The sequence below is a fragment of the Vitis riparia genome, chromosome 9 (genome assembly GCF_004353265.1).
Source record: "Vitis riparia cultivar Riparia Gloire de Montpellier isolate 1030 chromosome 9, EGFV_Vit.rip_1.0, whole genome shotgun sequence".
Lineage (NCBI taxonomy): Eukaryota > Viridiplantae > Streptophyta > Magnoliopsida > Vitales > Vitaceae > Vitis > Vitis riparia.
The window spans coordinates 23,509,931-23,534,914 of NC_048439.1; the positions used below are offsets into that span (position 1 = coordinate 23,509,931).

A 24,984-nucleotide genomic window follows, 5' to 3' on the forward strand; every position below is an offset into this window, starting at 1 on the left:
AAAATTAAATAATTAACTTAATATAGAGATTGGCTTCATGATTCTGCAAATGCCACGAGTTGTTTTACGCTCAAACATTATGTAAGATGTGTCACTTTATCACTGTATAGGGCCACTTTGGGTCGTTATTATCATTTCGTTATGTAGAAAAGTTGGGAAAAATAAAAAGGTAACATCATTTATGATTGCAAGAACTACTGACCTAATTTGTATCAAAATCGGAATTGTGTATTCAAAAACTTTTCCCTTCATTTCTATATTGATCATGTTGGGTGTCGAGGGAGTAAATTCTGATCAAATGGATGAACCGACAATAATAAATTGATACAACTCTTTAACTTTCATAAATTAAATAAAAGTTATTAAGTGGCAGTTCAAGGTGCTACATTAATACATTTACGTGCAGACATATATGTGTCAGCCATATTGCTAATTAACTTCGGTGAGGGAAGTCAGCTAATTTAAGATAATCGGATGTTAAAGGCCTAAAGATATGAGCTCCCTGATTCTCAATCAACTCTATCTGGTCATTCAGCAGATGCATGTACACCACCCAGTCGCCATCTCTTGCCGGACTCGGCATTGGCATCACGTACCCAGCATCCCCACCCCATGGAAAATGGTATGACCCAAGAGCCGGTCTTCCCCACCCGAAGTCCACCTTTGACGCAGGGAATCTCTGCCCTGATGACACCACAAATGCTGGTCCATCGCTACTGCCACTGCAGTATATTTTTGCTAAAGCCGGCTCTGGACGGTGAGCCTCCACCCAATCTATGAGGCCCAAGAAATGCTCCTTGGTCACTGCCCTTTCTAGGTAGTCGTGCACTGCATCTGCCACCCAACTCAATGGTTGCTCTTTCAGGTCACCAATTATCTTCTCACCAAAGGGAATGGACAGTACATTTCCAAAGTAAGTGGCCATCAGAGCCGTTTTATCTTCATCCCCACTGCTTAACCGCCCTCTTCCATCTACCACAATGCCCATCTTGCATATCTTTTTGTTTGCATTCTCCATGACAGCACTTTTGGCTACCATCTTCCATAAAAATGCACTGAGAGACTCTAGCTTAGTCCTCTTGCGGATTCCGCCGCTGCTGGCTAGTGTTTGGAGCAGACTGAGCTGTTCAGCACTCACATAGTAAAGGCGGCTTATGAGATGGTCAGCACCGGGCTGCGGAGCCTTGGGAGGAGGTAAGGCTGAGATGGGGACGTACATCTCATCGAGGGACGGATGGTAGGAACCTGGACGTCGAGGGTTGAGAAGAGAGCGCCTGAAAGATGGTATTACAGATAATGGCTTGGACTGAGCCATCTCAGCCCATGAAACGAGGAACAAATTGGCAGAATAGGCGTCTGCTATGCGATGATCAAATGTACAACCCACCACAGCTCCGCCACATTTGAGCTCAGTCACCTGTCATTAGTTCATTAGGATTACAATTAATTAGGGTTCACATATGCTAAGAGTTGAAAGAAATAAAGCTTTTTGTATAATGAAAGCGAGTAAGTATGAAAACCCAAGATCGGATTGCAGAAAAGATTTTCGTCCTTGTTTTCCTCTGCCTCATACTACGTTAAACCATAAATACAGTGTTTTAATTTGTGCCTTAGTCAATTTATGTGTCTTCTTATCTGAAATTATGGCCATCAATCTTCAACATCATTTCTTCGAGAATATCAACTTCTTTGATTGAAAATGCTTCAGATGCGTGGATCCATTGCAAGAAAAATGAATTTCTTACTAGTTGTTTCTTTTCTTATTTTGGAGTCAACACCCTACGGAAATTAAGTTGGTAAGGGAAGGGGCTAGGTTTGGCATGTCACCTCATTCCATTTATTTGTATCTATTTCTATCCTATAAAAAATAAAGAAATAAAGAGGACAGGATACAGGCAAGGATGAAAATATCGGTAATCACGGATATATCGGTATTTCGATTTTACGGATATATCGGATATATCGGATATATCGGAGATATATCGGTGGACATTTTGGAAAAAAATATCAGTAAACTTAAAATTGTTAAAAAATCATAAAAATGTAAGGAAAACATCATAATAATATAATTAGAAGTATAATAGACATTTTAAAGTTATTTTATTGAAAATTTTGATATATGTATAACATGATTTATACATATTTGATAATAATATCGTATGCATCGATAAAAATATGAATTTTATAAGTATACATTTATTATTAAATTATACCTAATATTATGATATTTGATTATAATATGTCTAATTTTAAAATATATATTAGTATTAAAATATGATCCATTTAATTCAATTGTATTAAACAATATAAAATAAATAATGATATATATATAATTTTTTAATATTTAATTAATTATTAATGATATTAAAAACATTATGAAGAAAATTATATAATTTTATATTTTTGGTAATTAATTAAAAGACTTTGCATTTAATTACAAAATAATTATAATTAATTTGCTCTTTAAAATATTCTTATATTTTCTTTATATAATGAGTTTGAGTATATATATATGGGTTGCATATTATTTAGCAAAGGGCAAGTTAGCCCAGGTGGTATGTGGGTGAACCCCAAACCTTTTGTTTGGGGTTCAAATCCTCTCGGCAGCAAGGAAGGAAATAGGGGGAGGCGTTGACCCGCGTTGACCACGCGATATATCGGAAAAAATCGCCGATTTCTCGCGACCCATATTTCTCCATGAAATATCGTGTCGAAACCCTTCGATACACGATATTATATCGCCGAAATATCACGATATTTTCTTCCTTGGATACAGGGCAACTCACATCCCCCAAGATTCCTTTATTATATTTTTCAATTTTTCTTATTTTTAAAATAATAAATTAAATATAATATATAAATAAATAAATCTTCAAAATATTTATAATTTTTTAATAAAAAAAAATATTTTATATATGTTAAAAAAGCTTCAAAAAGAAAAAATCAATAATTGAACAAAATCATATCCCGATCTATTTATACTTATCTTGAACTTGTACCTTTAAAGGTAGGGCTATTACCATAAAAAAATAATAATAATCTACCTTATTATCATCCTTAAACTTAGGTTCATATGTACTTCTAATTTTACAATTTATGTAATTTGAGAGCATAAGGTTTCATTTGAATTTATTTTATTTTAAAAATAAAAATAGTCATAAATTCTATTTAAAATATAAGAACTCCCATAAACATATTTTTAAAAGATAATTATTTTTAAAAACTATTTTAAAAGATTAAAATATTATTAAAAAAATTCTAAATCGAGTCTAAAAATCTTTAAAACTAGGTTTTATAAAATATAAAGTAAATCCAATCATTTTTATGTTAGTGTTCCTAAATTTTATAGAGGTTTTCTATTTAAAAAAAAAATAGGAAATATATTCGGACAATACCTAAGTATGGGTTCGGACACACATCTTATTTTTATTTTTAAAAATAGACATCCAAATGAATTCTATATAAGAAGTAAAATATCTCATACAAAATTTGTTAACATCTTAATTTCTTTTAAGATAATTTTTAAAAATATCACCTTGTCAATATAAACATATCTTATATATACAAAAATTAGTATTGTTTTCTTTATATATATATATATATATATATATATATATATATATATATATATATATATATATGAAGGATGTCCAAATGAACACTAATCGTTTTAAATTCATTTTTATTATATAAAAAAAAAAAAAACATGTTTGATGATCACATATAAAAAAAAACCTTTTTTTTAATAATTTTCTTAGTAATATTTTATGAATCGCAATGTTCACAAATTACTATTGATTTGGCAAAGAGAGGAGGTGGGTGGATCTATATAAATAGAATTATTTTTTAGCTTCCAATTTTTGTTTCTAAAATTGAGAATTTAAAATAATTATCGAAGTTATGTTTGATCCCTTGTTCTTGCCTTTTATTTTATAAATTTGTTAGAAAAATAACATACATACAAAGAAATAAAGAGAATATAAATTATATAATATACGTGACAGAGAAACACATGTATGTTCATTGTAAGATACACATATTCAAATAAACATGCATACGTAGAGAGAGAAAGAGAGAGAGTTATATACGTTGAGAGAGAGAATTATATATATATAGAAAGGGTGAAAGAGAGTATACGCCACGAGATATACGCGAAGACGGAGACAAATACATGTTCACCGTGAGATAGTCACACGTACATTTGCCACCCAACAGAGAGATTTTCACCATGAGGTAAGATGAGAGGGAGAGGGGGAGAGAGAGAGAGAGAGAGTTACCTGTACTGAGAGGACTCCATTCTAGAGAAAGAGAGAGAGAGAGTTACCTGTACTGAGAGGACTCCATTCTAGAGAAAGAGAGAGAGAGAGTTACCTGTACTGACAGGACTCCATTCTTCTTCTTAGGGACAAGCTTGCCTTCAATGCTGTCATCAGGGTTATACAAATTGAGGTCTTGTAGTTGCACATCCGCATAGGCCTCTGTGAAATCCACCCCGCGGTTGTTGCATAGAAGCTCAGGCTCACCCACTGAGTTACTCACAACCTCGCCTGCAAATGCATAATAGGACACCAGTGCTTGGGCCAAGGCCTCCTTCACAACCCTAACCATGGATCCAAACCTCAATTCATCACCTCCATTCCCACTCCCATGTGGCTTCTTGTAACAGAAAAACACACCCACATCTACTGGAGGCAAAAGCAAGTCCAGGTTAGATTGTGGCAGCCAGTACTCCTGCACAGGCAGCGCAGCCGCCACTACCTCCTTCCTGCTCACTGTTACCATGAAGTCTCCTCCACCACCCATGCTTTCTCCCTATGACTTGGAAACCGTGTAGCTAGACAAGGAAATTAATATAGAGATGGTCTTTACTCTTGAGATCGAGGAGTCGAGGAATACTGGTTTTATAGGGTCCAGGGCACTAGGAATTTGTCCCATTAAACATTTTAGCTTATATTAAAAAAATTTTGTCCAATGAGCTAGCCGATCCTTGAATGTTGCCCAACCATTTGTTGGTCTCGAGAACAATAAAAAATAAAAAAATATGTGATACTTGCTGGGTGTTTCCACGAAACAACAAATGCTATACTTGGTGGGGGTACTGTTGAATCCCAAACTCTCAAAATAATTAACATTTTTCAATTATATAATTAATCATACAAAAAAAAAATATATCCCCATGCATTGAATTATTATGAAATTTGAATCTTTTTTTGTATAAAAAGTAATCACCGCGATTTTCAGAACTCCAACTTCTTGTTGATTTTGTAATGAAAAACCCACCGGTAAGTTTCCTGATTTCCCAACCACCTTTTGTTCTTAAAAATAAAAATAAAAACCACTATTTCTAAACAACTTCTACTTAAAATTATAAAAAACAGAAAGACGTGTTGTGAGTTTTTAAAATTTTTGCCTTCCTCACCTTTATAGTCTCAATTGAGGGATTCGATGTCCGTTTTATTTTTTAACTTATCAAAAAAACATCATCAACAAGATAATGTTTGTATCTTAATTACTCTTATCATTTACTTGTATTGTCATTAAATGATTAGAATTTAATCATGCATATTCAATTGTCCGAATTCCTTATAATCACATTTTTTTGCAATTGAACCTTTGAACTAATACAAAAAATGCATGCCCGACCTTGTTTTTTTTTAAACATTTCTTTCTCTTACTTAAGAAGACACCTTGGATGTATTATTTAGGACAAAGCATTTTATCTTTCATCCAAGGATCTCGGTCTCATAAATTTTTAACCAAAAGTCATCCCCTTAAAATATGGAATCTTGTGCCAACCTTTGTTTCTTAATAAATTTTTGGTCATTTCTCTAATATTCTAGCTATCTATAGGATCCATTACAGGAAATGTCAAACGAAGTTGTAAACATCATTTCATGAATGAGTGTGCTCATGGTTTAATTTTCGGTTCTCCCTTATAAGCCTATTGAAGGCACCCCCCCGTTTACCTTCTAGTCGACCCTGCATACAAGTCAATTGACTTTAATTATCTTGTTTTTTACGCCAAATATAGTTTCCACAAAATATTTGGATTTTCTCGAAAACTAGGTTTTAATGATACATACACACGTTATCTTCAAGAGAAATATCAACCCCAAAGGACTGTAGACGAATCTTATGCATCATGCGTGAATGTTTTTCCAAACCACCTTTTGAAAATTTGGATTATATGTATGGCCCATGAATTTTGCAATTTTCTAGCTTTACCCAAACATGTCCTTGTCATCTTCCATAAAATGTCCCTAATTTAGACATCGGTCCAGGAGAAAAAAAAAAAAAAAAAATTGTCTTGGTCAATGATGGGCAGTCCGACGTAGAAAACCTCACATTTCAAATTCTATTTTTAAATTACTTGTGGAATCAATTTCCACAATTTCTTTTTAATTTTTGTATTAATAATTTAATGAATCAACAAAACAAGAATATTATTTATTTTTGTTAAGGTTTGTATTAGAAATATATCTAATAGATTGACTCCAAATACAAAGACCTAAGATAATTGTCATTTTTCATTCCATCAATAATTTAGATTCTATGATAAAGATTAATTTATGGAACCATTACAAATCCATGAAGAGAGATTAAAAAAGAAAAAAAAAGAATAAATTATTCCAATAAGACTTTTACTAAAGAAGAATGAACAAACTCATTATTAATAAATAAAAAAATAAATAATAAATAAAATAAAAAACCTAAAATAATGATGAATGTGACCAATGATGTAATTATGCATTACTAAGGAATTAAAGAAAAGTCATTCGATTCATTGAACAATGAAAATACAAGTCAAAAATTAGAATAAAAACAGTAGTCCAATTCATTGAACAATGAAAATACAAGTCAAATTAGAATTAGGAATTAAATTAAAGGAGGGGATGTTGAAAAGTAAAATTTGGAAATTTTTCAAAAAATTAAACTTTAATTTAATTTAATTGATCTATAAGAATATTCTTAATTTGAATAGTTGATTTACTTTACATGATAAGCTCCACACATTGGAAATATTATTTATATAGCAAAGCGAGGAAAGTGGCTCTGTGATGAGCATGAGAATATTCTAACTTTTCTCAAATTTTAAAATATATACCATCCTGTTAGGTCTACTAGTACAATCAACCATTTCTTTCTTTGTTCCTCCAACCTATCTACTACCTAAAATTTTGCATCTTCTACCAACCTGTGTTCATTTGATTAAGTTTCTAATCATTTCTCCAATATTCTAGGTTCCATTAGGACTACCTACAACAACAAATGAGAAAATAAGTTGTAAATGTCGTTAAGGTTTGGTTTGATAGCCTTTTTAAAAATACATTTTAATTATAAAATATATTATTAGAAAAAATAGACTAATTCAACCTAAAATAATCATCCTAGAAGGGGTGAATAAGGTGATGGTTTCTTTTTTCAAATTTAAGTTATATGAATACAAAATATAATTATATGCAAATAAATAATAAAACAATATAAAAATAATTGTATATAAAGTAAAAGAGTAGAGAAGAGAAAATGCAAATACAATATAAGTTACTATTACTCGTCTTTTTATAAAAGAAATCGTGAAAAAATTATAAATAAATACATAACTATAATCCTAGAGGTAGAGATAGAAATATGATCTAGGAGAGGTCCAAATAAAAGAATTATTTTCAAGGATGGTAAGTGAAGAGATAATAATATTTGATGGAACAAAAAGTATATGCTTTACCCACGAGGCTAAGGGTATAGAAAAATAAAATATGACATACCATTCTCATTTATGATAATAGATATTTATAATAAGTTCTACTATAATTCAAACTCTATTTCTTATTTTAATTCAAATTCTATATTCTATTTTAATTCAAATTAATATATAATAAATAAATAAATAAATATCAATATTTAAATTAAGGATAACATTAATTTTTTCTGATAAAGGGATCGAAGTCACCACTTTGATTTTATACGTTTATATTCAATTATTTTTTGAGTCAATAAACTTATATTATAAATTAGGATTGATTTCATTTGTACCCTTAAGCTAATTCATTGGTAATTTCAGATTTTGTTAGTTAACATTCTTATAAATATATTTTACATTAAAAATAATTATTTTTGAAGAATTGCTAAACATATCTATCTAAGAATTTGAGTAAAATTAACGGTTATAAATTATTATATAGAATAACTATTTTTATTTCAAAAATTAATTTGCTATCACATCAAGTTGATAATATTTTATCGAGCTGTCCACCTTTAGTCTTTGTATTCGTTAATACTATTTGTGATGGATGATGGGGTTCACTTTTCAGGCAACTTCCTAATCATTTTTAATCTTATCCTGCTTTTAAAATTTCCAAACCAAGTTCCAAACCACCTTGGAAAAGTAGACTCTCATCGATCAGTCACAATTTTGGATGGTATGGACTATGGCCCATGAGGTCTGCAATTTTCTTGCATGAGCCAAATATGTCGTTTTCATCTTCCACCAAATCTCTTTATTTTGGCCATCTGAATTAGTCTTGTTTTAATTAGATAAACCGCCAATCTTTGGGGCAAATCAATCTCACATCAGTGTTGGAAAAATCACGGTAAAAAAAATGATTGAAGTGGACGTAGTCGCCCACCTTCTCACTGCCCACGGGAGGAAGGAGATTAACCTCTCTCAACCTCTTTCCTCCGAATCCAATGTACATTTGTTTATAAGATTTCTTACTTTAAAAAAAAAAATTAATATTTAAGAAATAAATATGAAAAATACTATATTTTTCATTTATTTTATTTTTTAACTGAACTCGTACTTCAAAAAAAACAAAATTATTTTATGTATTAAACTTATTTTTTAAAAAGATAAGTTCATTTTTATATTGAGTTCATTTTTTAAAAGATGAATAATTCGAAAATGTAATAATTTTTAAATTATTTTTTAGGTAAATTAATGTGCTTATGGAATCATATAGCTAACTTTTATTAATTAGTTCTCTAATCTAGTTAAACTTAGGATAGATAATTTACCCAAATCTAAATGATACAAATATTGGCTTTTTAAAAAAATATAAATAAAATAATTTGAGGTAAATTATTAATAATCAACCCAGAAATTGTCTTGGACAACGATGAACTTATCCTAATTAAATAATGGGGTGAAGAGAGAGAAGGGGTGTAGGTAAAGCATTTGGTGAGATGTCTATCAGTCCCCGCACAGATGATGACAACAAGACGAGATGATTGCTTAATAAAACAAAAATCAAGAAAAAATTATCCCATCTCTAATCATCACATAACACCTGTTTTATAAAATGTTCTACCGACTCTCTTCCTGCTCGTTTATGAGATATAAGCAATGATTAATTGGATGACGTTAAAGATTCGAACGAGTGGGATGTATTCTTGTTTGTCCCCCATCGCCCATAATAGCAATAAAGTGGATTGCAGCTGAGCATGAAACATGCGGAGGAGGCGTTGAATTCATATGGAAACAATGTAATGATCGAGACCAGCTAATAGGATACATGGTCAAACTATAACCAAATATGTTTCATTGAAGTTGTTGAATCAAATATGTTAAACAAAGCATTTATGAGAAGTGGGAACAAGCCATTGAATATATATGCTAGCAGTTAATTAACTTAGCGTACCTGTAAATATCATTAGTCATCAGTCATTACATTGTTTTAAATGTACACAAGTAGCCATGTTAGATGCCTACTTCTTTCGATAAACTCACTGGTTCACGTGATGATCATATGTTTTCAATATCATATAGATGCTTCTGCCATTGAATCATTAAAAATAATAATAAAGTTACTGCGAAGGCCAAGATCCTCGTAAATGCTCAGAGAAAACTACAGTATATAGACATGAATTTGGGGGCCATCAGATGGATTCAGAATGACAAAATCTGTCCATCAATTTACTATGGTTGTCAGATTATTGGGTTTGCTTGGGAATTAATATTTTAAAAACAATTTGATCTTGAAAACGGTTTTTAATTATTTTTTTAAGACTAAATTTTGCATGAAAATTGAAATATGAAAAACAGTTTTTTTTTATTAATCCTTATTGTATATTTATATACAATATAAAAATTCTCAGAATATTATTCATTTTTTTTTCAAAATAATCTAAAAATAAATTAAACTTATTCTAAAAGTTAATATACTTTTAAAACAATTTATCAAAAAAGGCATTCCATTATTTTCTATTTTAAAGAATAAATGTTATTTTATATAATATTTCACATCGGATAGAAGAGAAAATTCATAATGTTATATAAATATAAACTTCTCTTAGTCTTATAAATGCGTTTTAAAACCATGAAGGATTTAAAAACGAACAATATTTATATTATTGAGTGCAAATATCAAGATATTTATGATATCCCATGTTGAATTAGGGAAAAAGTTATCGGTGTAATATAAGTGTGAACTCATTTGAACCTTATAGATGCGTTTTAAAGTCATAAGAGCCAGTTCAACCTAAAACAAATAATATCTATATGATTGAATACGAGTTGTTACATTTTAATTATGAAATTAATACATTATTGATTTCAAGTGATTTCTAAAAGAGGGTCATTATGGCTAGCTATGGTACAACTTTCATGCTTTCTCAAGCACCTATTTTTAAGATATCGTCAAGATGTAAGTTTCAGGATTTCCTACTATACCTACTGTTTGCAAAGTCCCACTTGAACCAGCTATTCATCTCCCAAATGCATCATTATTATTATGTTTTTGTGATTTCTCTTGCTTTTCTTTCTAAAATCCAAGTTGGGTGTATTATTTATAACAAAGCATCCTTTCTTTTCTTGGAGCATTTAGTTTCATAAATTTTTAACCACTTGAATTCCATCACCTTTTGCATCTCCAGATCCTCATAATTTCCAGACCACTTGTTTTTTTTTTTTTTTTTTTAAAGTCAATGACAAATTCCTTCTTTTTTTTTTATTTTATAAACATTGACTTTCTTAAAAATAAAATAAATAATTAAAATCAAAATTATTAATAATAAGAAATCCAAAATAGAAAACCAGGCATCATAAACTTATCCTAAAAAACCAACTTGACATCATGAACTTATCCTAATTTCAACGTCTATACAAATAATGACCAAATATAAGTAAGAAAAATTTATATATCTTTCCTATAATTTTTGTTAAGTTTTCTATTTGTCTTACTTGGGACATATTCCTATTCTTCAAACCTACATTTATTTTTATGCCTGATGTTTCTTACTCTCCCCATGGCCTATATATACAAACCTTAATTAGAATGTCAACTTCTTCATCCACAACAAAGATGAAGTACTTCCCCATGCCTCTCAATTTTAAATTCATTTAAAAAGTATTCTTTTCACTAAGGATATTATACAAAATATTTTATGTACTAATATTCAAGTACATATCGATGTGACAAATTCATGTTGAATGTGTAAAAAAATAAAAAGTAGTTAGTTTGGAGTCTAAGTCTCTTATCTGGGCGGTACAATCTTTTATTATGGCATGAAAAGTCTATATCAGTACATAAAGATGTGATAATTAAATAAGAGATGTCAATAAGGTAGAATTCATAAATACTAAGAATCTGAAAATATAAAATTATTTTGCAGTTGAAGTTTGTTTTCTCAGTACATTCTTTAAGACATGCTGATACAGTGGATTGTTTCTCTATTATTCATAGACAATTAGACATAAGAATGTACTGAGAAACAATCCACTGTATAAGCATGTCATAAATTGTCTATGAATAGAAAACCTAGCCAGAGTAGCGGTAGTTGGATTGGATAAGTACCATTTGAAGTTTAAAGGCTTATTTGACAACACTTTTCTGTTCTTCAAATAAAAAAACCACGAAAACAAGTTTATTAATTAAAAACTGTTTTCTACTTTTTTTTCTTAAGAATAGAAAAGTAAATTTTATTTTCTACCTACTATATATTATAACTAGCATAGTATATGGTTTAAATAGTCCTCTCATAAAATAAATTTTTTCTAGAACCTTAGTTTTTAAAATAAAATTCTATATAAGAATTTAAATTTTCTCAAATAATTTTTGTTATCTATCCATTTATATATAATATAAAAAATTTCAAAACATCATTCATATCTTTAATTATTTCTCAAAATAATCTACAAAAATATAAAATATTTTAAACTTATTCTAAAAAATAAAAAATTTAAATAAATAAAAACTATTTTATTATCTTCTATTATAAAGAAAAAAAAAAAGCCCATTTTAAAGAAATTTTCAAGAGATCATTAATTTGAAAAAAAAAGTCACCATCCTCATTTTCTCAACCACCTTTTTAAAAAGTAGTTAGATCTGACTGTCAGAACTTCCAACCACCATTTTTTTTTTCTTTCTAAAATCCCGGTTGGATGCACTATTTATGGGTCATGACAAAGCATCCTTTCTCTCATTCAATCATTAGTTTCGCCACTATTTACGGGTCATGACAACTGGTTTATCATAAGCACTAGAATATTCAAACCTTCCTCTAATTTTGAATTCCATCTCCTCTTATGCCTACAAATACAATCCTCTCATCCTTTGCATCTCTGGATTATAAGCTCATCATTTTCTAACCACTTGTTTTTTTAAGTCATTGACAACTTCCTTCTTAGAAAATTCTACTTCAATATGTTAATTACTACTAGGAAGAACAAAATTACCCCAACTCATCTAGCTAGAGACAAATATGACAATATGCACTATTGGCAGAAGGCATTATTCCAAGAATAAGATTGTTTAAAAAAGGCCAAGCAATTAATCTCTCCAAGAACTAGTTAATCTGGGAATCAACCATTCAAAACCTAGTTAATCTATGATACGATTAGTTGCCTAAGCTAATTAATTGACTTTTCTATAGTGAGTTATCCTCTCGTCCATATATATATATTTCAAAATCAATTATATTAATTTGAGCATCTATTTCATTCCTATACTAGCGTTTTGAAAAAACTATGATTAAAACCTCGCAATATGATCTAAAACTCAACATTCAATTGCTTCATAAGTGTATTGGCCTAATAGCCATTGTAAAATGGATTAACCATGCAACGTGGCTTATAGCCATGTTGAGAACACGAGTTGATCGAATCTTGGTGCCTCTCCTAACAATTATAAAACAATTATCTTATATTTTGTTTAAAAAGTGTAATTTTATTCATTAGAGGTGTTGTACTTTCAGATTGGAAGTATTGCTTCAAAAATTAGTTTATATTTCAAGCTAAATACCAATCTGACCGTGGGCTTAATCCATAGAAATATAATCTTGTCATCTCTCTTAAAGAGAATGGAAATAACTTAAACCTCACAAAGTCCATGTTGTAGTTGAGCTCTTGAAAAATCTCATACTCTACTTTGAATTCTTTAGGGTAGAGACAAAGGTTCTCTCCATCCACCGTTAATAATTAGGGTTAGTAGCTTAATCATAATTGGCTTAATGACATGGAATGGTTAAACATAGTAGAGAATTACTACTCATGAAAGAACACTTGTTGTAGGCGCATGATTGAAGGTAATCTTTAAGGGTTTGAATTTAGGGAATTTAGTTCCCCTCATTCTCACGATGGTTGCTACCAAGTTAACTCATGTTATGAAGGTTAAGAAGAGTCAATATGGATTTAACAAATTGGTCTTAGTTATCCTTAGTTTAATTTAGTCTATAAGATCAACCATAAACATGCAAATCTTTTTAAGAAACATACATAATTCCAACAATCCACCAATCCCCAAATAATTAAATAAAGACTAATATATACAATTACAAATAAAGTGAAATAAAAGGAAACATAGCAAAAGGCGTTCATAGGGTTCTGTTGACAATGACAACCAAATAAACCCACACATTGCTTCACTATCCTCACAATGATGTACCTTTCTTGGCAATGACACTAAAAACTTAATCATTCCAAATTGTGTGTTTTGCATGATGGTCTCTCCAAATATATATAAGGAGAGGCTATAGCTTAATTAGAATCTTAAGAGATTCATGATCATCCATGGTGAGGAGGCCTTGGTGTAGGGGAATTGAAATATTTCAAGGGTAAGTGAAAATTCTCAATGCAATTTTTTTTGTTCAAGTGTTTGCAAAAAAGATTGGTGAATTTTGCAAAAAAAACGAAGGAAAAATTAGATAAAAGTAAATTGAAATTTGACATACACAAATAAAATATTTTTAAAAGTACTAAGGATAGAGGGATGCATTGGACTCCTTTTTCAATGAAGCTAAAATTATGTGCAAGTAATCTCAATTGGAGGGTTTTCAACATATGCACATTTTATTCAAACTCAGTGTTTCATACTTATGAGTTCAACCCCCATACATTATTCGTAAGGATTACACTATTTATTTGCTTGCAAACCGTAAAATTAAGGAATCAATGAGGTTTGTTTTTAAATAGATATAAACTATTAAGTACTTGAGATCCCCTCACAATGACTCAAAAATTTTAATCCAAAACTTCAAAACATGGTGTTCTCATTAAAAAAAAAAAAAAAAAAAATCAATTCACAAGTTGAAGATATCATCAAATACCTAAGAATTGACGGTCATTCTATAAGCATAAGGGAGTTAATAACTCTCTTCTCCTCCTTAGTGTAAACTACAACTCAAAAGACAATATAAAAAGAAAGAGAGAGAGAAAGCCCCACATTTTGGTAAATAAAACAATAAAACAAAGTAACTTATCTAGTTCAAACCATCTTAATTACTCTTCATAACATATTTAAAAAAAATAAGAAAATAACTTATTTGGATAGATAAAACCGTCATTATTAACTACTCTTCATATTTTATTTGAGAATCCTTGCGCACACATGTATGTGTAGAGTATTATAACTCTCATGACTTTCAAATCACAATTTTCTAAAAATGTGTGTAGTTATATTCAAATCACAATTTTTTTATAAATGTGTATAGTATTGTAACTCTCATGACATTTATTGACTTTCAAATCACAATTTTCTAGAAATGTGTATAGTATATACAAAAATAAAATGAAGTAACTTATCGGGTCAAAATTAGTTTATATTTCAAGCCAAGTACCAATTGACCTTGGGCCCAATCCATGGAGACATGGTTAAAACGTCACAATATGATCTAAAACTCACTATTCACAATTATAAAACAACTCTCTTGTACTTTGTTTGAAAAGTGTAATTTTCCTCATTAGAGTTGTTGTACATTTAGGTTGGAAGTATTACTTTAAAAATCTAATTTATATTTCAAGCTAAGCACTAATCAACCTAGGGCTTAATCCAAGGAGATATAATCTTGTTCCCTTTTTTAAAGGGAATGGATATAGCTTAAACGTCACAAAGTCCATGTTGTAGTTGGGGTCTTGAAAAGTCTCATGCTCTACTTTGAATTCTTTAAAGTAGAGAGGTAAACGTTCTCTCCATCCACTCTTAATAATTAAGCTACTTGCTTAATCATAATTGACCTTATGAGTTTGACCCCCATATGTTATGCTTAAGGATTTCACTATTTATTGGCTTGCAAACCATAAAATTAGGGATTAATGAGGGTTGTTTTTAAATGGTTATAAACTATTAAGTACTTGAGATATGCTCACAATGACTCCTAAATTCTAATTCAAAACTTCAAAACTTCAAAACATGGTGTTCTAATTTAAAATAAAGAAATTCAATTCATAAGTTGAAGATATCATCAAATACCTAAGATCGATTTGACGGTCATTCTATGAGTATAAGAGAGTTAATGGTTCTCTTCTCATAGTTCAAAGCACCCATAACTAACTACTCTTCATAATTTATTTGAGAATCCTCCTCCCTCCCTCTCTCTCTCTCTCTCTCTCTCTCTCTCTCTCTCTCTCTCTATATATATATATATATATATATATATATATATATATATATATATATACATATAATATTGTGACTGTTAATTAGATGTATTTATCAATAGTAGAGTATTCTAATATGATTCTCATGACTTTCAAACCACCATTTTCTAGAAATAGTTGGTCATGAGTTCAAATTCCAACTTGTAAAACTCTTGTGAATATTGTAGTCAAAGTTATATAATTTTGTAATCACCTTTAATTTTAAAAAAAAAAATAGCAAGCTATGAGTCTAATATTTTCTTTAATTTCACTTTCATTTTTGTTTTTCAATAAATCATTACAAAAATGGAGAATGACTTTTATCATGTTCGTTAGTTTTACTAGAGGATTGGGCTTTGTTTGGAGACAAATGAGAATAACAATTTTTTTATTAAGTTAATTTCACTCACCTTCCTTAAGTTTAGATTAAATCCATTTAACCCCTCTTTAATTCTATTTGATTAAATTTCAAACTCATGATGATTAAATTTTTAGAAGTATTTAAGGTACTCAAAATTTTTAATTTTATAAATGGTTTTTAATTTTTAAATTTTTTTAGTTAAGTCTCAAAGAGATTTTGTTTTATATATATATAATTTATTATCATTTTATGTTTTTAAAAATAAAAAACAAGAAGCATATCAAAAGTCACCTAACTTACAAGAAAATAGATTTGGCAATTTTTTTTTTTAATAAAAAAACAACTTTTTGAGAATGCAATCCAAAAAAATAACATGCTTTAGGAAAAAAAAAAATTGAGATGTTTCCATTATATTGTATAAAACATTCAAAGTAACAATTAAAAATATATGTAAAGAATATATTAAAAATATTTTCACTAAAGGAAATGTACACCCATATAAGTTAAAAAAAGAAAAAAAAATTATTTTTTATATTTCAATTTACAGGAAAATTAAATTTTGTTTTTAAAAATAGTTAAGAAGAATTTTTAAAAATTATTTTTGAAACTATTTTTGAGGACGTACGTTATAATAGTTTCATAATCCATTTATTATTTTTCAAGAAAGGGCAACAACTTAGAGAAAACCATAAAATATATATATTTTAGGCATATTCTAATTTTGAGAGCATTCAATCATGAGTTTCAGCATTTTTCTTTCCTCTTCTTCATTTTTTCTTTCTGGTCTTGTATATGAATCACATTACTGTAAATGAAATTAAACGTAAACTTAATGCTTTATAAATTCCAAGATCTTGAATATCATGATTTTCACAAACATAAATAACATATCGGAATCCATAGCAATTTCTTCAGTTAATTCTTGATCTAAAAATGTAGAATTCTCCAGGAGATAGGTTTCTCTCTCTTAGCCCTTTCTCTTAAATGAAAAATTACATTCCACACACAAAACGATGGAAACCGTACAATGCTGTTTAAATGGGTAGAGAGATGACCTATTTCCTTTTGGTAACTGCCAACGGTTTAGTAACCGGCACTCCACTTCCCATCAAAGTAAGGAGTAAAAAATAGGAAACTACGTCTCTAATTGTATAACCAATATTTTAGATAACTCCATTTTAATAAAAGACTAAATCCATACACGTGTCATGTGGGACATTAGAAAAATATCTAACATTCTCCTACTTATCCCATATGACTTAACTTTATTTTAGCCCCAATGAAGTCAACATTATGCGCATAATCCATTTCTAACTCAAATTGGTCATCATAAATACTATGGTTAAATGAATCACTAGTATGAGTCATGGCGGTTGTACATTAATAAGGCGACATAGTCCCTTCCATGTACTACAACACTAGCAATCCAATCAACCATGGTTCATAAATGAGAAGTATCCAAAATTGGTCCAACAAAAACTGTCTTTGTAAAAGACTTCCTGTTATCATTTATCCAATCTCATAGATGTACGTACAAAATGGAAAGCAGGAAAAATCAGAAACATGATTAATGAGATCTCAAAATGTCTAATAAACATTTGCAATCCAAACATAATAGGCATCAAGGGTTACAATCAAGACCCATCCTTTTAACATGTTCTTTAAATGTCTTTGATGGTAACCCTTTAGTTAGTGGATCTGCAACCATGAGCTTAGTGTTAATATGTTCAATAAACACCCATTGTTTCTGAACTTCCTCCTTAACGGCAAAATACTTTAATTCCATGTGTTTAGCACCATTAGAGTATTTGTCGTTCTTGGAGAAAAATACAGTTGTAGAATTATCACAATAAATCCTCAACAGCTTCTTAATAGTGTCGACAATAGCAAGCCCTAAGATAAAATTTCACAACCATAAACCATGAACCGTGGCCTCAAAGCATGCCACAAATTCAACTTCCATTATAGATGCAGCAATAATAGTTTGTTTAGCACTTTTCCATGAAATTGCTGCCCCAACCAACAGATATACATAACCAAAAGTTGATTTTCTACTATCAACACATCCAGCAAAGTCTGAATCAGTGTAACCAATCACCTAGAAATTATTAGACCTCTTAAAAGTAAGCATATAATCTTTTGTTCCCCTCAAGTATCTCATCACTTTCTTCGCAGCTTTCCAATGATCCATTCCAGGATTACTTTGGTATTTGCCTAACATACCAACTGCAAAACTGATGTCTGGGATGGTGCAAGTTTGTGCATACATCAAACTTCCTACAGCAGAAGCATAAGAAATTTTTTCGATCTGTTCACGTTCCCATTCATTTTGTGGACATTGCATGAGACTAAATTTATCCCATTTCTGAATTGGGGCTACACTAGTTGAACAGTTCTCCATACCAAATCTCTCTAAGATTGTTTCAATATATCAGTTTTGAGACAACCCCAACAAACCATGTGAGCGATCACGGAATATTTATATTCTAATCACGTAAGTTGCCTCACCCATATCTTTCATTTCAAAATTCTCAGAGAGGAATTTCTTGGTTGTGTGTAATAAACCAAGATCACTATTGGCAAGCAATATGTCATCAACATATAAAATAAAAAATATAAACTTGCTCCCACTAACCTTTAGGTATATACACCGATCAACGGTGTTTTCCTTAAATCCGAAGGAAGTAATAGTATCATTGAATTTAAGATACCATTGTCTAGAAGCTTGTTTAAGTCCATATATTGACTTATTTAATTTGCAAACCATCTGTTCTTTTCCCTTTATGGAGAAACCTTCAGGTTGATCCATATAAACCTTTTATTCTAAACTCCCATTAAGAAAAACAGTTTTCACATCCATTTGGTGTAACTCTAAATCAAAATGAGCAACTAAATCCATAATGATTCTAAGTGAGTCTTTCTTAGATACAGGAGAGAAGGCCTCCTTATAATCAATACCTCATTTCTGAGTGAAACTTTTGGCCACAAGTCTGGCTTTATGTCGTTCGATATTGCCTTTTGAGTCGCGTTTGGTCTTAAAGACTCATTTACAACCAACTGTTTTATATCCTTCAGGCGATTCGACAAGTTCCCAGACTTTGTTTTCATCCATTGATTTCAACTCATCATTCATGGCATCAATCTATTTTATCATAATCACTACAACCAATGGCTTGTGAAAATGAAATTGGGTCTTTACTTGTCCCAATATCATAATCAGATTCTTGTAAACAAACCACATAATCATCAGAAATAGTAGGTCTACGTTCTCTTTAAGACCTTCTTAATGTTGATTGTTGTGGTTCTTCCATAATTGGTTCATTAGTGATCATCTCATTGGAGAGTGATTGATCATTAATTTGTTGTTCAACATTGTCAAATGATTCTACACTTGTAGAAACAACAATTTCTTTAGAAGTTATGGGTAGTGGGACTTGCACCCTAACTTCTTGAATATTTGTTTTTTTGTAATTGATCACTCCCACGGATTTCACCATTCTCAATGAATCTGGCATTACCCGTTTCAACAATTTTCGTACTATGATTAGGACAATAAAACCTATACTCTTTGGATTTCATTGGATAGCCAATAAAGTAACCACTAATGGTTTTGAAATCCAATTTCTTTTCATGTGGATTATAAATCCTAGTCTCCGCTGGGCAATCCCAAACATGCATGTGCCTTAAACTTGGTTTCCTTCCTGTCCACGGTTCAAAAGGAGTCTTTGGAATTGTTTTAGTAAGAACCTTATTCAATAAATAAATAGCGGTCTTAAGGGCTTCCATCCATATGAAATAGGTAAAGAGGAATTACTTAACATAGTCCTAACCATATTCATCAATGTACGATTACGCCTTTCAGCCACTCCATTCTGTTGAGGGGTACTTGGCATAGTGTATTGTGCACATATACCATGCTTTTTTAGGAGTTTAGCAAATGGGTCAGGGCGTTGACCTAATCCATCATATCTACCAAAATATTCACCACCTCTATCTGATCTGATAATTTTCACATTTTTATCTAATTGCCTTTCAACCTCAACAATGTACACCTCTAAAGCATCCATTGCTTGATATTTTTCATGCAATAAATAGATATAACAATAACGTGAAAAATCATCAATAAAAGTGATAAAATATTTTTCTTTACCAAAAAATGGCGAGTCAAACGGCCCACAAATGTCCGTATGGACAATTTCAAGAAGTTCTCCACTTCTTGTAGCACCCTTATTTGTATGTTTGGTTTGTTTTCCCTTGATACAATCCACACACACATCGAGATCAATAAAATCTAGGTTAGGCAAGATCCCATCTTTCACTAATGTCTTCATTCTTTCTTTGGATATATGACCCAAATGTCTGTGCCACAAGTAAGAAGAACTTTCATTGATCATGTTACGTTTAGTTCCAACATTATAATGCAGGGTTAAAAGGCTTTCAGAAAAACAACTATTAAGATTCAATTTATACAAACCATCACATAAACTACAGGAACCAACAAAAGAAGAATTTTTAAACAAACTGAATCTTTTATTACGAAATGAAAATGAATAACCTTCAAGGTCAAGTTTAGACATAGAAACCAAATTACGAGAAATAGAAGAAACATAAAGAGTCTGAAACAAATCTAGATAACAATCAGTGTCTAGAAATAAACGAAATGTATCGGTAGCAACCACTGGAACTTTGACTCCATTTCCCACAACTATGGAACTTTCATTTTGGTTTAAAGTCTGGATTGTAAGGAAGCCTTGCATTGAATAGCAAACTGAATAGTGGAACCTGAGTCAATCCACCAAGTATTAGAAGGAACTTCAATAAGATTTGATTCGAAACATATGTAAGCTAAAGGCTTACCTTTCTTCTCAAACCATGCCCTACGTTTGTGGCAATCTCTCTGAACATGCCCAAACTTCTTAAAGAAACGGCACTTGATACTGTTTTGTCCTCTTTCATGAGCCTCTATTCCTTGAGGAGACCCATTGATCTTAGGTGGTTCTGCCCTTTTGCATTTCTTAGGTTTTTCCCACTTCTTACTGGCTCCTTTACTTATAAGGTGAATTGAATGATGTCCTTATTGCTTAAGTCTTGTCTCTTCTTGAACAAGCATATTGGCCAATTCATTTACATTCCACTTGTCCTTAATAGTGTTGTAATGAATTTGAAATGGCCCATACTAAAGAGGCAAGGAGTCCAAAATAAATTGAACAAGAAAAGACTCATCCACATTCATCCCAAGAGCCTTCAGTTTAGTAGCTAGATTTGACATCTCAAGGATGTGCTCATGCATCCCATGAGTACCATCAAACTTCATAGTGGTGAGTTTAGCCATTAATGTCCCAGCAAGAGACTTGTCAGCTGAACGAAAATGTTCTTCCACAATCTTAAAAAATTCCTTAGCAGTGTCACGTTCAGGAAGTGTTGACTTAATGTTGTTCGCTATACTCATTTGCATAAGTCTAATGCTCAATCTGTTCGATCTTCCCCAATAATGACTTAAAGTTTTTTCTTCCGCCCTACTTTCCTCAGTAATAGCAGGCAATTTCTCAGTCCAAAGTGCTAAATCAAGATCCAGTACACCTAGGTGAAATTGGACTTGCTCAGACCAATTTGAGAAATTTGCTCCATTAAGGATCGGAACAGATGAAGCATGCGGATGAAGCGAAATAGGAACTGAAACTGCAATTAAATATATGCTCACACATTAATGCTTTGAGTTAAATAATAAATAATAAATAGTACTACTGTAACACATCTTTGGATGAAAATTACAGCATACAAAATTAAACTTTTGACTATTATGGTGATTCTTTTTCACCTATCAAAAATAATTAATAATGTATCCATAATCTGATAGGTCCGTTACCTTTGGGTATCCAATTCCAACTCTCAATTAAGGGTACACATTAATTATTTTACCTCAGCATATTAATCACAAGAAAAGTGGTACACCTTTGGGTCAAGCCAAAATATTCTCATGATCAAAGATACATATAAATACCTATTCAAAAATTTGCAAAGCTATTTTCTTAGTACTTGGGATATGAGTATTAAGATCCAAAATACAACTTAAAACCTATGACTTTCTAGTTGGTTCACTTTGGTGATCACCAAACTATTTCATAAAATAGGATTTCGAGTTGAAATAATCACTTCGCAAAACAATTTATCATTAATTACATCACATCATCATTTAAATAGTTTCATATATGTGACAATTTCATGTTCATATAAACTATAGAAAATAATTATAACATATCAATAGAAGAAATGTCACTTATAAAATCTAGACATGAATCAGATTTGTAAATGATACACATTTCGTGCACTATGTTCTATACTGTAGAACAAATTATGGGCAATATTATCAATTTACTAAAAGATAGGCATGTAGCATCACGCGGAAAAGAAAATGCATGAAAATATGTGATTTGTTCAATAAAAGCCAACGACATTACTAGAAATTCTCATGGAAATGGTCAAACCATCATAGCATCATATATGAATCACCCAACAAAATAAAATCCCACTCATCTAGGAATTAGTTAGTCACTGAATAATAAGTAATATATAATGTAAATAAAAAAGAGATTTAATTTATTTTGTGAAAAACTTTAATAGTCGCAGCGAAAAAAATGAAATCAAATATAACCGAGCAAATCTAAATGAAATCTTCCCCAAATAATTGATTCCAGCAAATAGATCATAATGGAAAATCATGAAAGTCTTAATAAGTGCTCTGATACCACATGTAAATGAAATTAAACGTAAACTTAATGCTTTATAAATTCCAATATCTTAACTATCATGATTTTCACAAACATAAATAACATACCGGAATCCATAGCAATTTCTTCAATTAATTCTTGATTTGAAAATGTAGAATTCTCCAAGAGATAGGTTTCTCTCTCTTAGCCCTTTCTCTTAAATGAAAAATTACACTCCACACACAAAACGATGGAAACCGTACAATGCTGCTTAAATGGGTAGAGAGAGGACCTATTTCCTTTTGGTAACTGCCAACGGTTTAGTAACCGCCACTCCACTTCCCATCAAAGTAAGGAGTAAAAAATAGGAAACTACTTCTCTAATTGTATAACCAATATTTTAGAGATTTAGATCATATAACTCCATTTTAATAAAAGACTAAAGCCATACACTTGTCATGTGGGTTAGAAAAATATCTAACAATTACAACATTAGTAGGATTAATGTTGGGGGATGAGATCATAGATTATTAACATCACCCACTACTTCGATATATATATATATATGCTTAAATGCTTTGACAAGCTTCAACACTCAACTTTCTCACATCTTCTCACTAAAACTAATGTAAGCTTTAAGCCACTTTGCTTACTTGCACTTCCAAAACACGTCTTTCTCATCTTCCCACCAAATGTCTTCACTTTGGTCATCTGCATTATTGTCTTGTTTTATCATGTAATTAAACCACCGAACCTGAAGCACTGAAAGTGTTGATCAAATGAATAGCTTTATTCAATGATTGGCAAACTAACCCTAAAGATCGATGATTGAAGAACCATAAATGCCTTCCTTTCTGGGAGGAAGCTCCATTTTCTTATTTCCAGAGAAAGCGTTTTGCGAGATGTCCACAGGTGCCTTGAAGCTATATGGCTCATGCACGGACAGCTCTCACAGCACTTTCCTGTTCAGTCGGATGTTAAGATTCTCATAATTAACCTGAGGCAAAATCAAAATGAGCTTCCAGACTCAAACACACTTGTTTGTCTATGCATAAGTTCACATGCATGTTACCATACGCAATCTGTAAACATCAAAACAATGGTGTCGGATGCAGTACCAGGAAGGATGCCTACAGTCAAATGAAGACGTAATGGACTCTGCCTATCAGGTGTGGCTATGCGTTCGAAAACAGGAATAATGTTATTACATGGTGTCTCCATATGACAAAAATAGTGGCCTCATCCCATACAAATTTATAACAAAAGTTAGAAAGAAGAAAAGAGAAGAAAAATCAAGCTTTTTTTTTAATCATCAGTGCTTATAGAGGTGCAGAAAAGGTTAAAAGTTCACCTGTCACATTAATATTTAAGAGAGATTTTGATTAGTTTCACAACTGTTTGCTGATGATTCATTGTGAAAGATAAAGGGGTAGAGGCCGTCTACATAACTGCTTTTGTGTATTTCAGGGACAGCCTTTCTTCAACTATTGAATCCAATTAGGATTGTATGTATCGTAAAAGTGGATTAATAGAGAATGGACCGAATCGCGGCCTTCGGAAAAGGGATGATTGAATGCTTTGCAGGTATAACCACAGATTGGGTTGGGCTCACGGGGTATCCCGGTCCGGCCCAAACTTTGAATTATTGGGCTGTGAGTGGGATAATTTGTAATGCACGTTTCGGTCCATATGGAATTCAAGTTCAATCTAATCTCACTTCACTTTTGATGTTTTTTAATTCATGCTCATTTCAAGTTTCACAAATTCGATAAATAATTAAATTTTTTAAAATTCATTGATATTATAATAATTTTATAATTAAATGATTAATTATATCTCACATTGATGTTATATTCAATTTACATCTTTTTGTCTCTCTAATATTATCTTTATATTCAAAAAAAATTTATTAATCTTTTACTATTTTTATTATCTTAATTATAAAATAATTATGTAACTATAAATATATATTTTTTGTCAATGTTCACTCCTTTTAATACTTAACTTTGCTTTTTATTTAAACTACCTAATAGTATTCTCTCATTCATTTTAACAATACTTAGAGGTTG

At 30.8% G+C, this 24,984-nt stretch overlaps 1 protein-coding gene across 1 annotated transcript; it reads right to left on the reverse strand.

Moving 5' to 3' along the window:
- Positions 1 to 321: 321 nt before the first annotated feature.
- On the reverse strand, positions 322 to 4,856 carry LOC117921716 (shikimate O-hydroxycinnamoyltransferase-like). Its single transcript, XM_034839676.1, has 2 exons — positions 4,372 to 4,856; positions 322 to 1,417 (listed from the first exon to the last, which is right to left on the reverse strand). Exons 1-2 carry the CDS (start codon positions 4,801 to 4,803, stop codon positions 434 to 436), a joined length of 1,416 nt encoding a protein of 471 aa, XP_034695567.1. The 5' UTR covers positions 4,804 to 4,856; the 3' UTR covers positions 322 to 433.
- Between the last annotated feature and the right edge of the window lie 20,128 nt (positions 4,857 to 24,984).

Excerpts from the sequence above, each read along its gene's own strand:
- LOC117921716 (XM_034839676.1), bottom strand. The coding sequence starts at position 4,803 with ATGGGTGGTGGAGGAGACTTCATGGTAACAGTGAGCAGGAAGGAGGTA. Across the intron at positions 1,418-4,371 it reads ATGGAGTCCTGTCAGTACAG|GTGACTGAGCTCAAATGTGG; the intron begins GTAACTCTCTCT and ends AACTAATGACAG.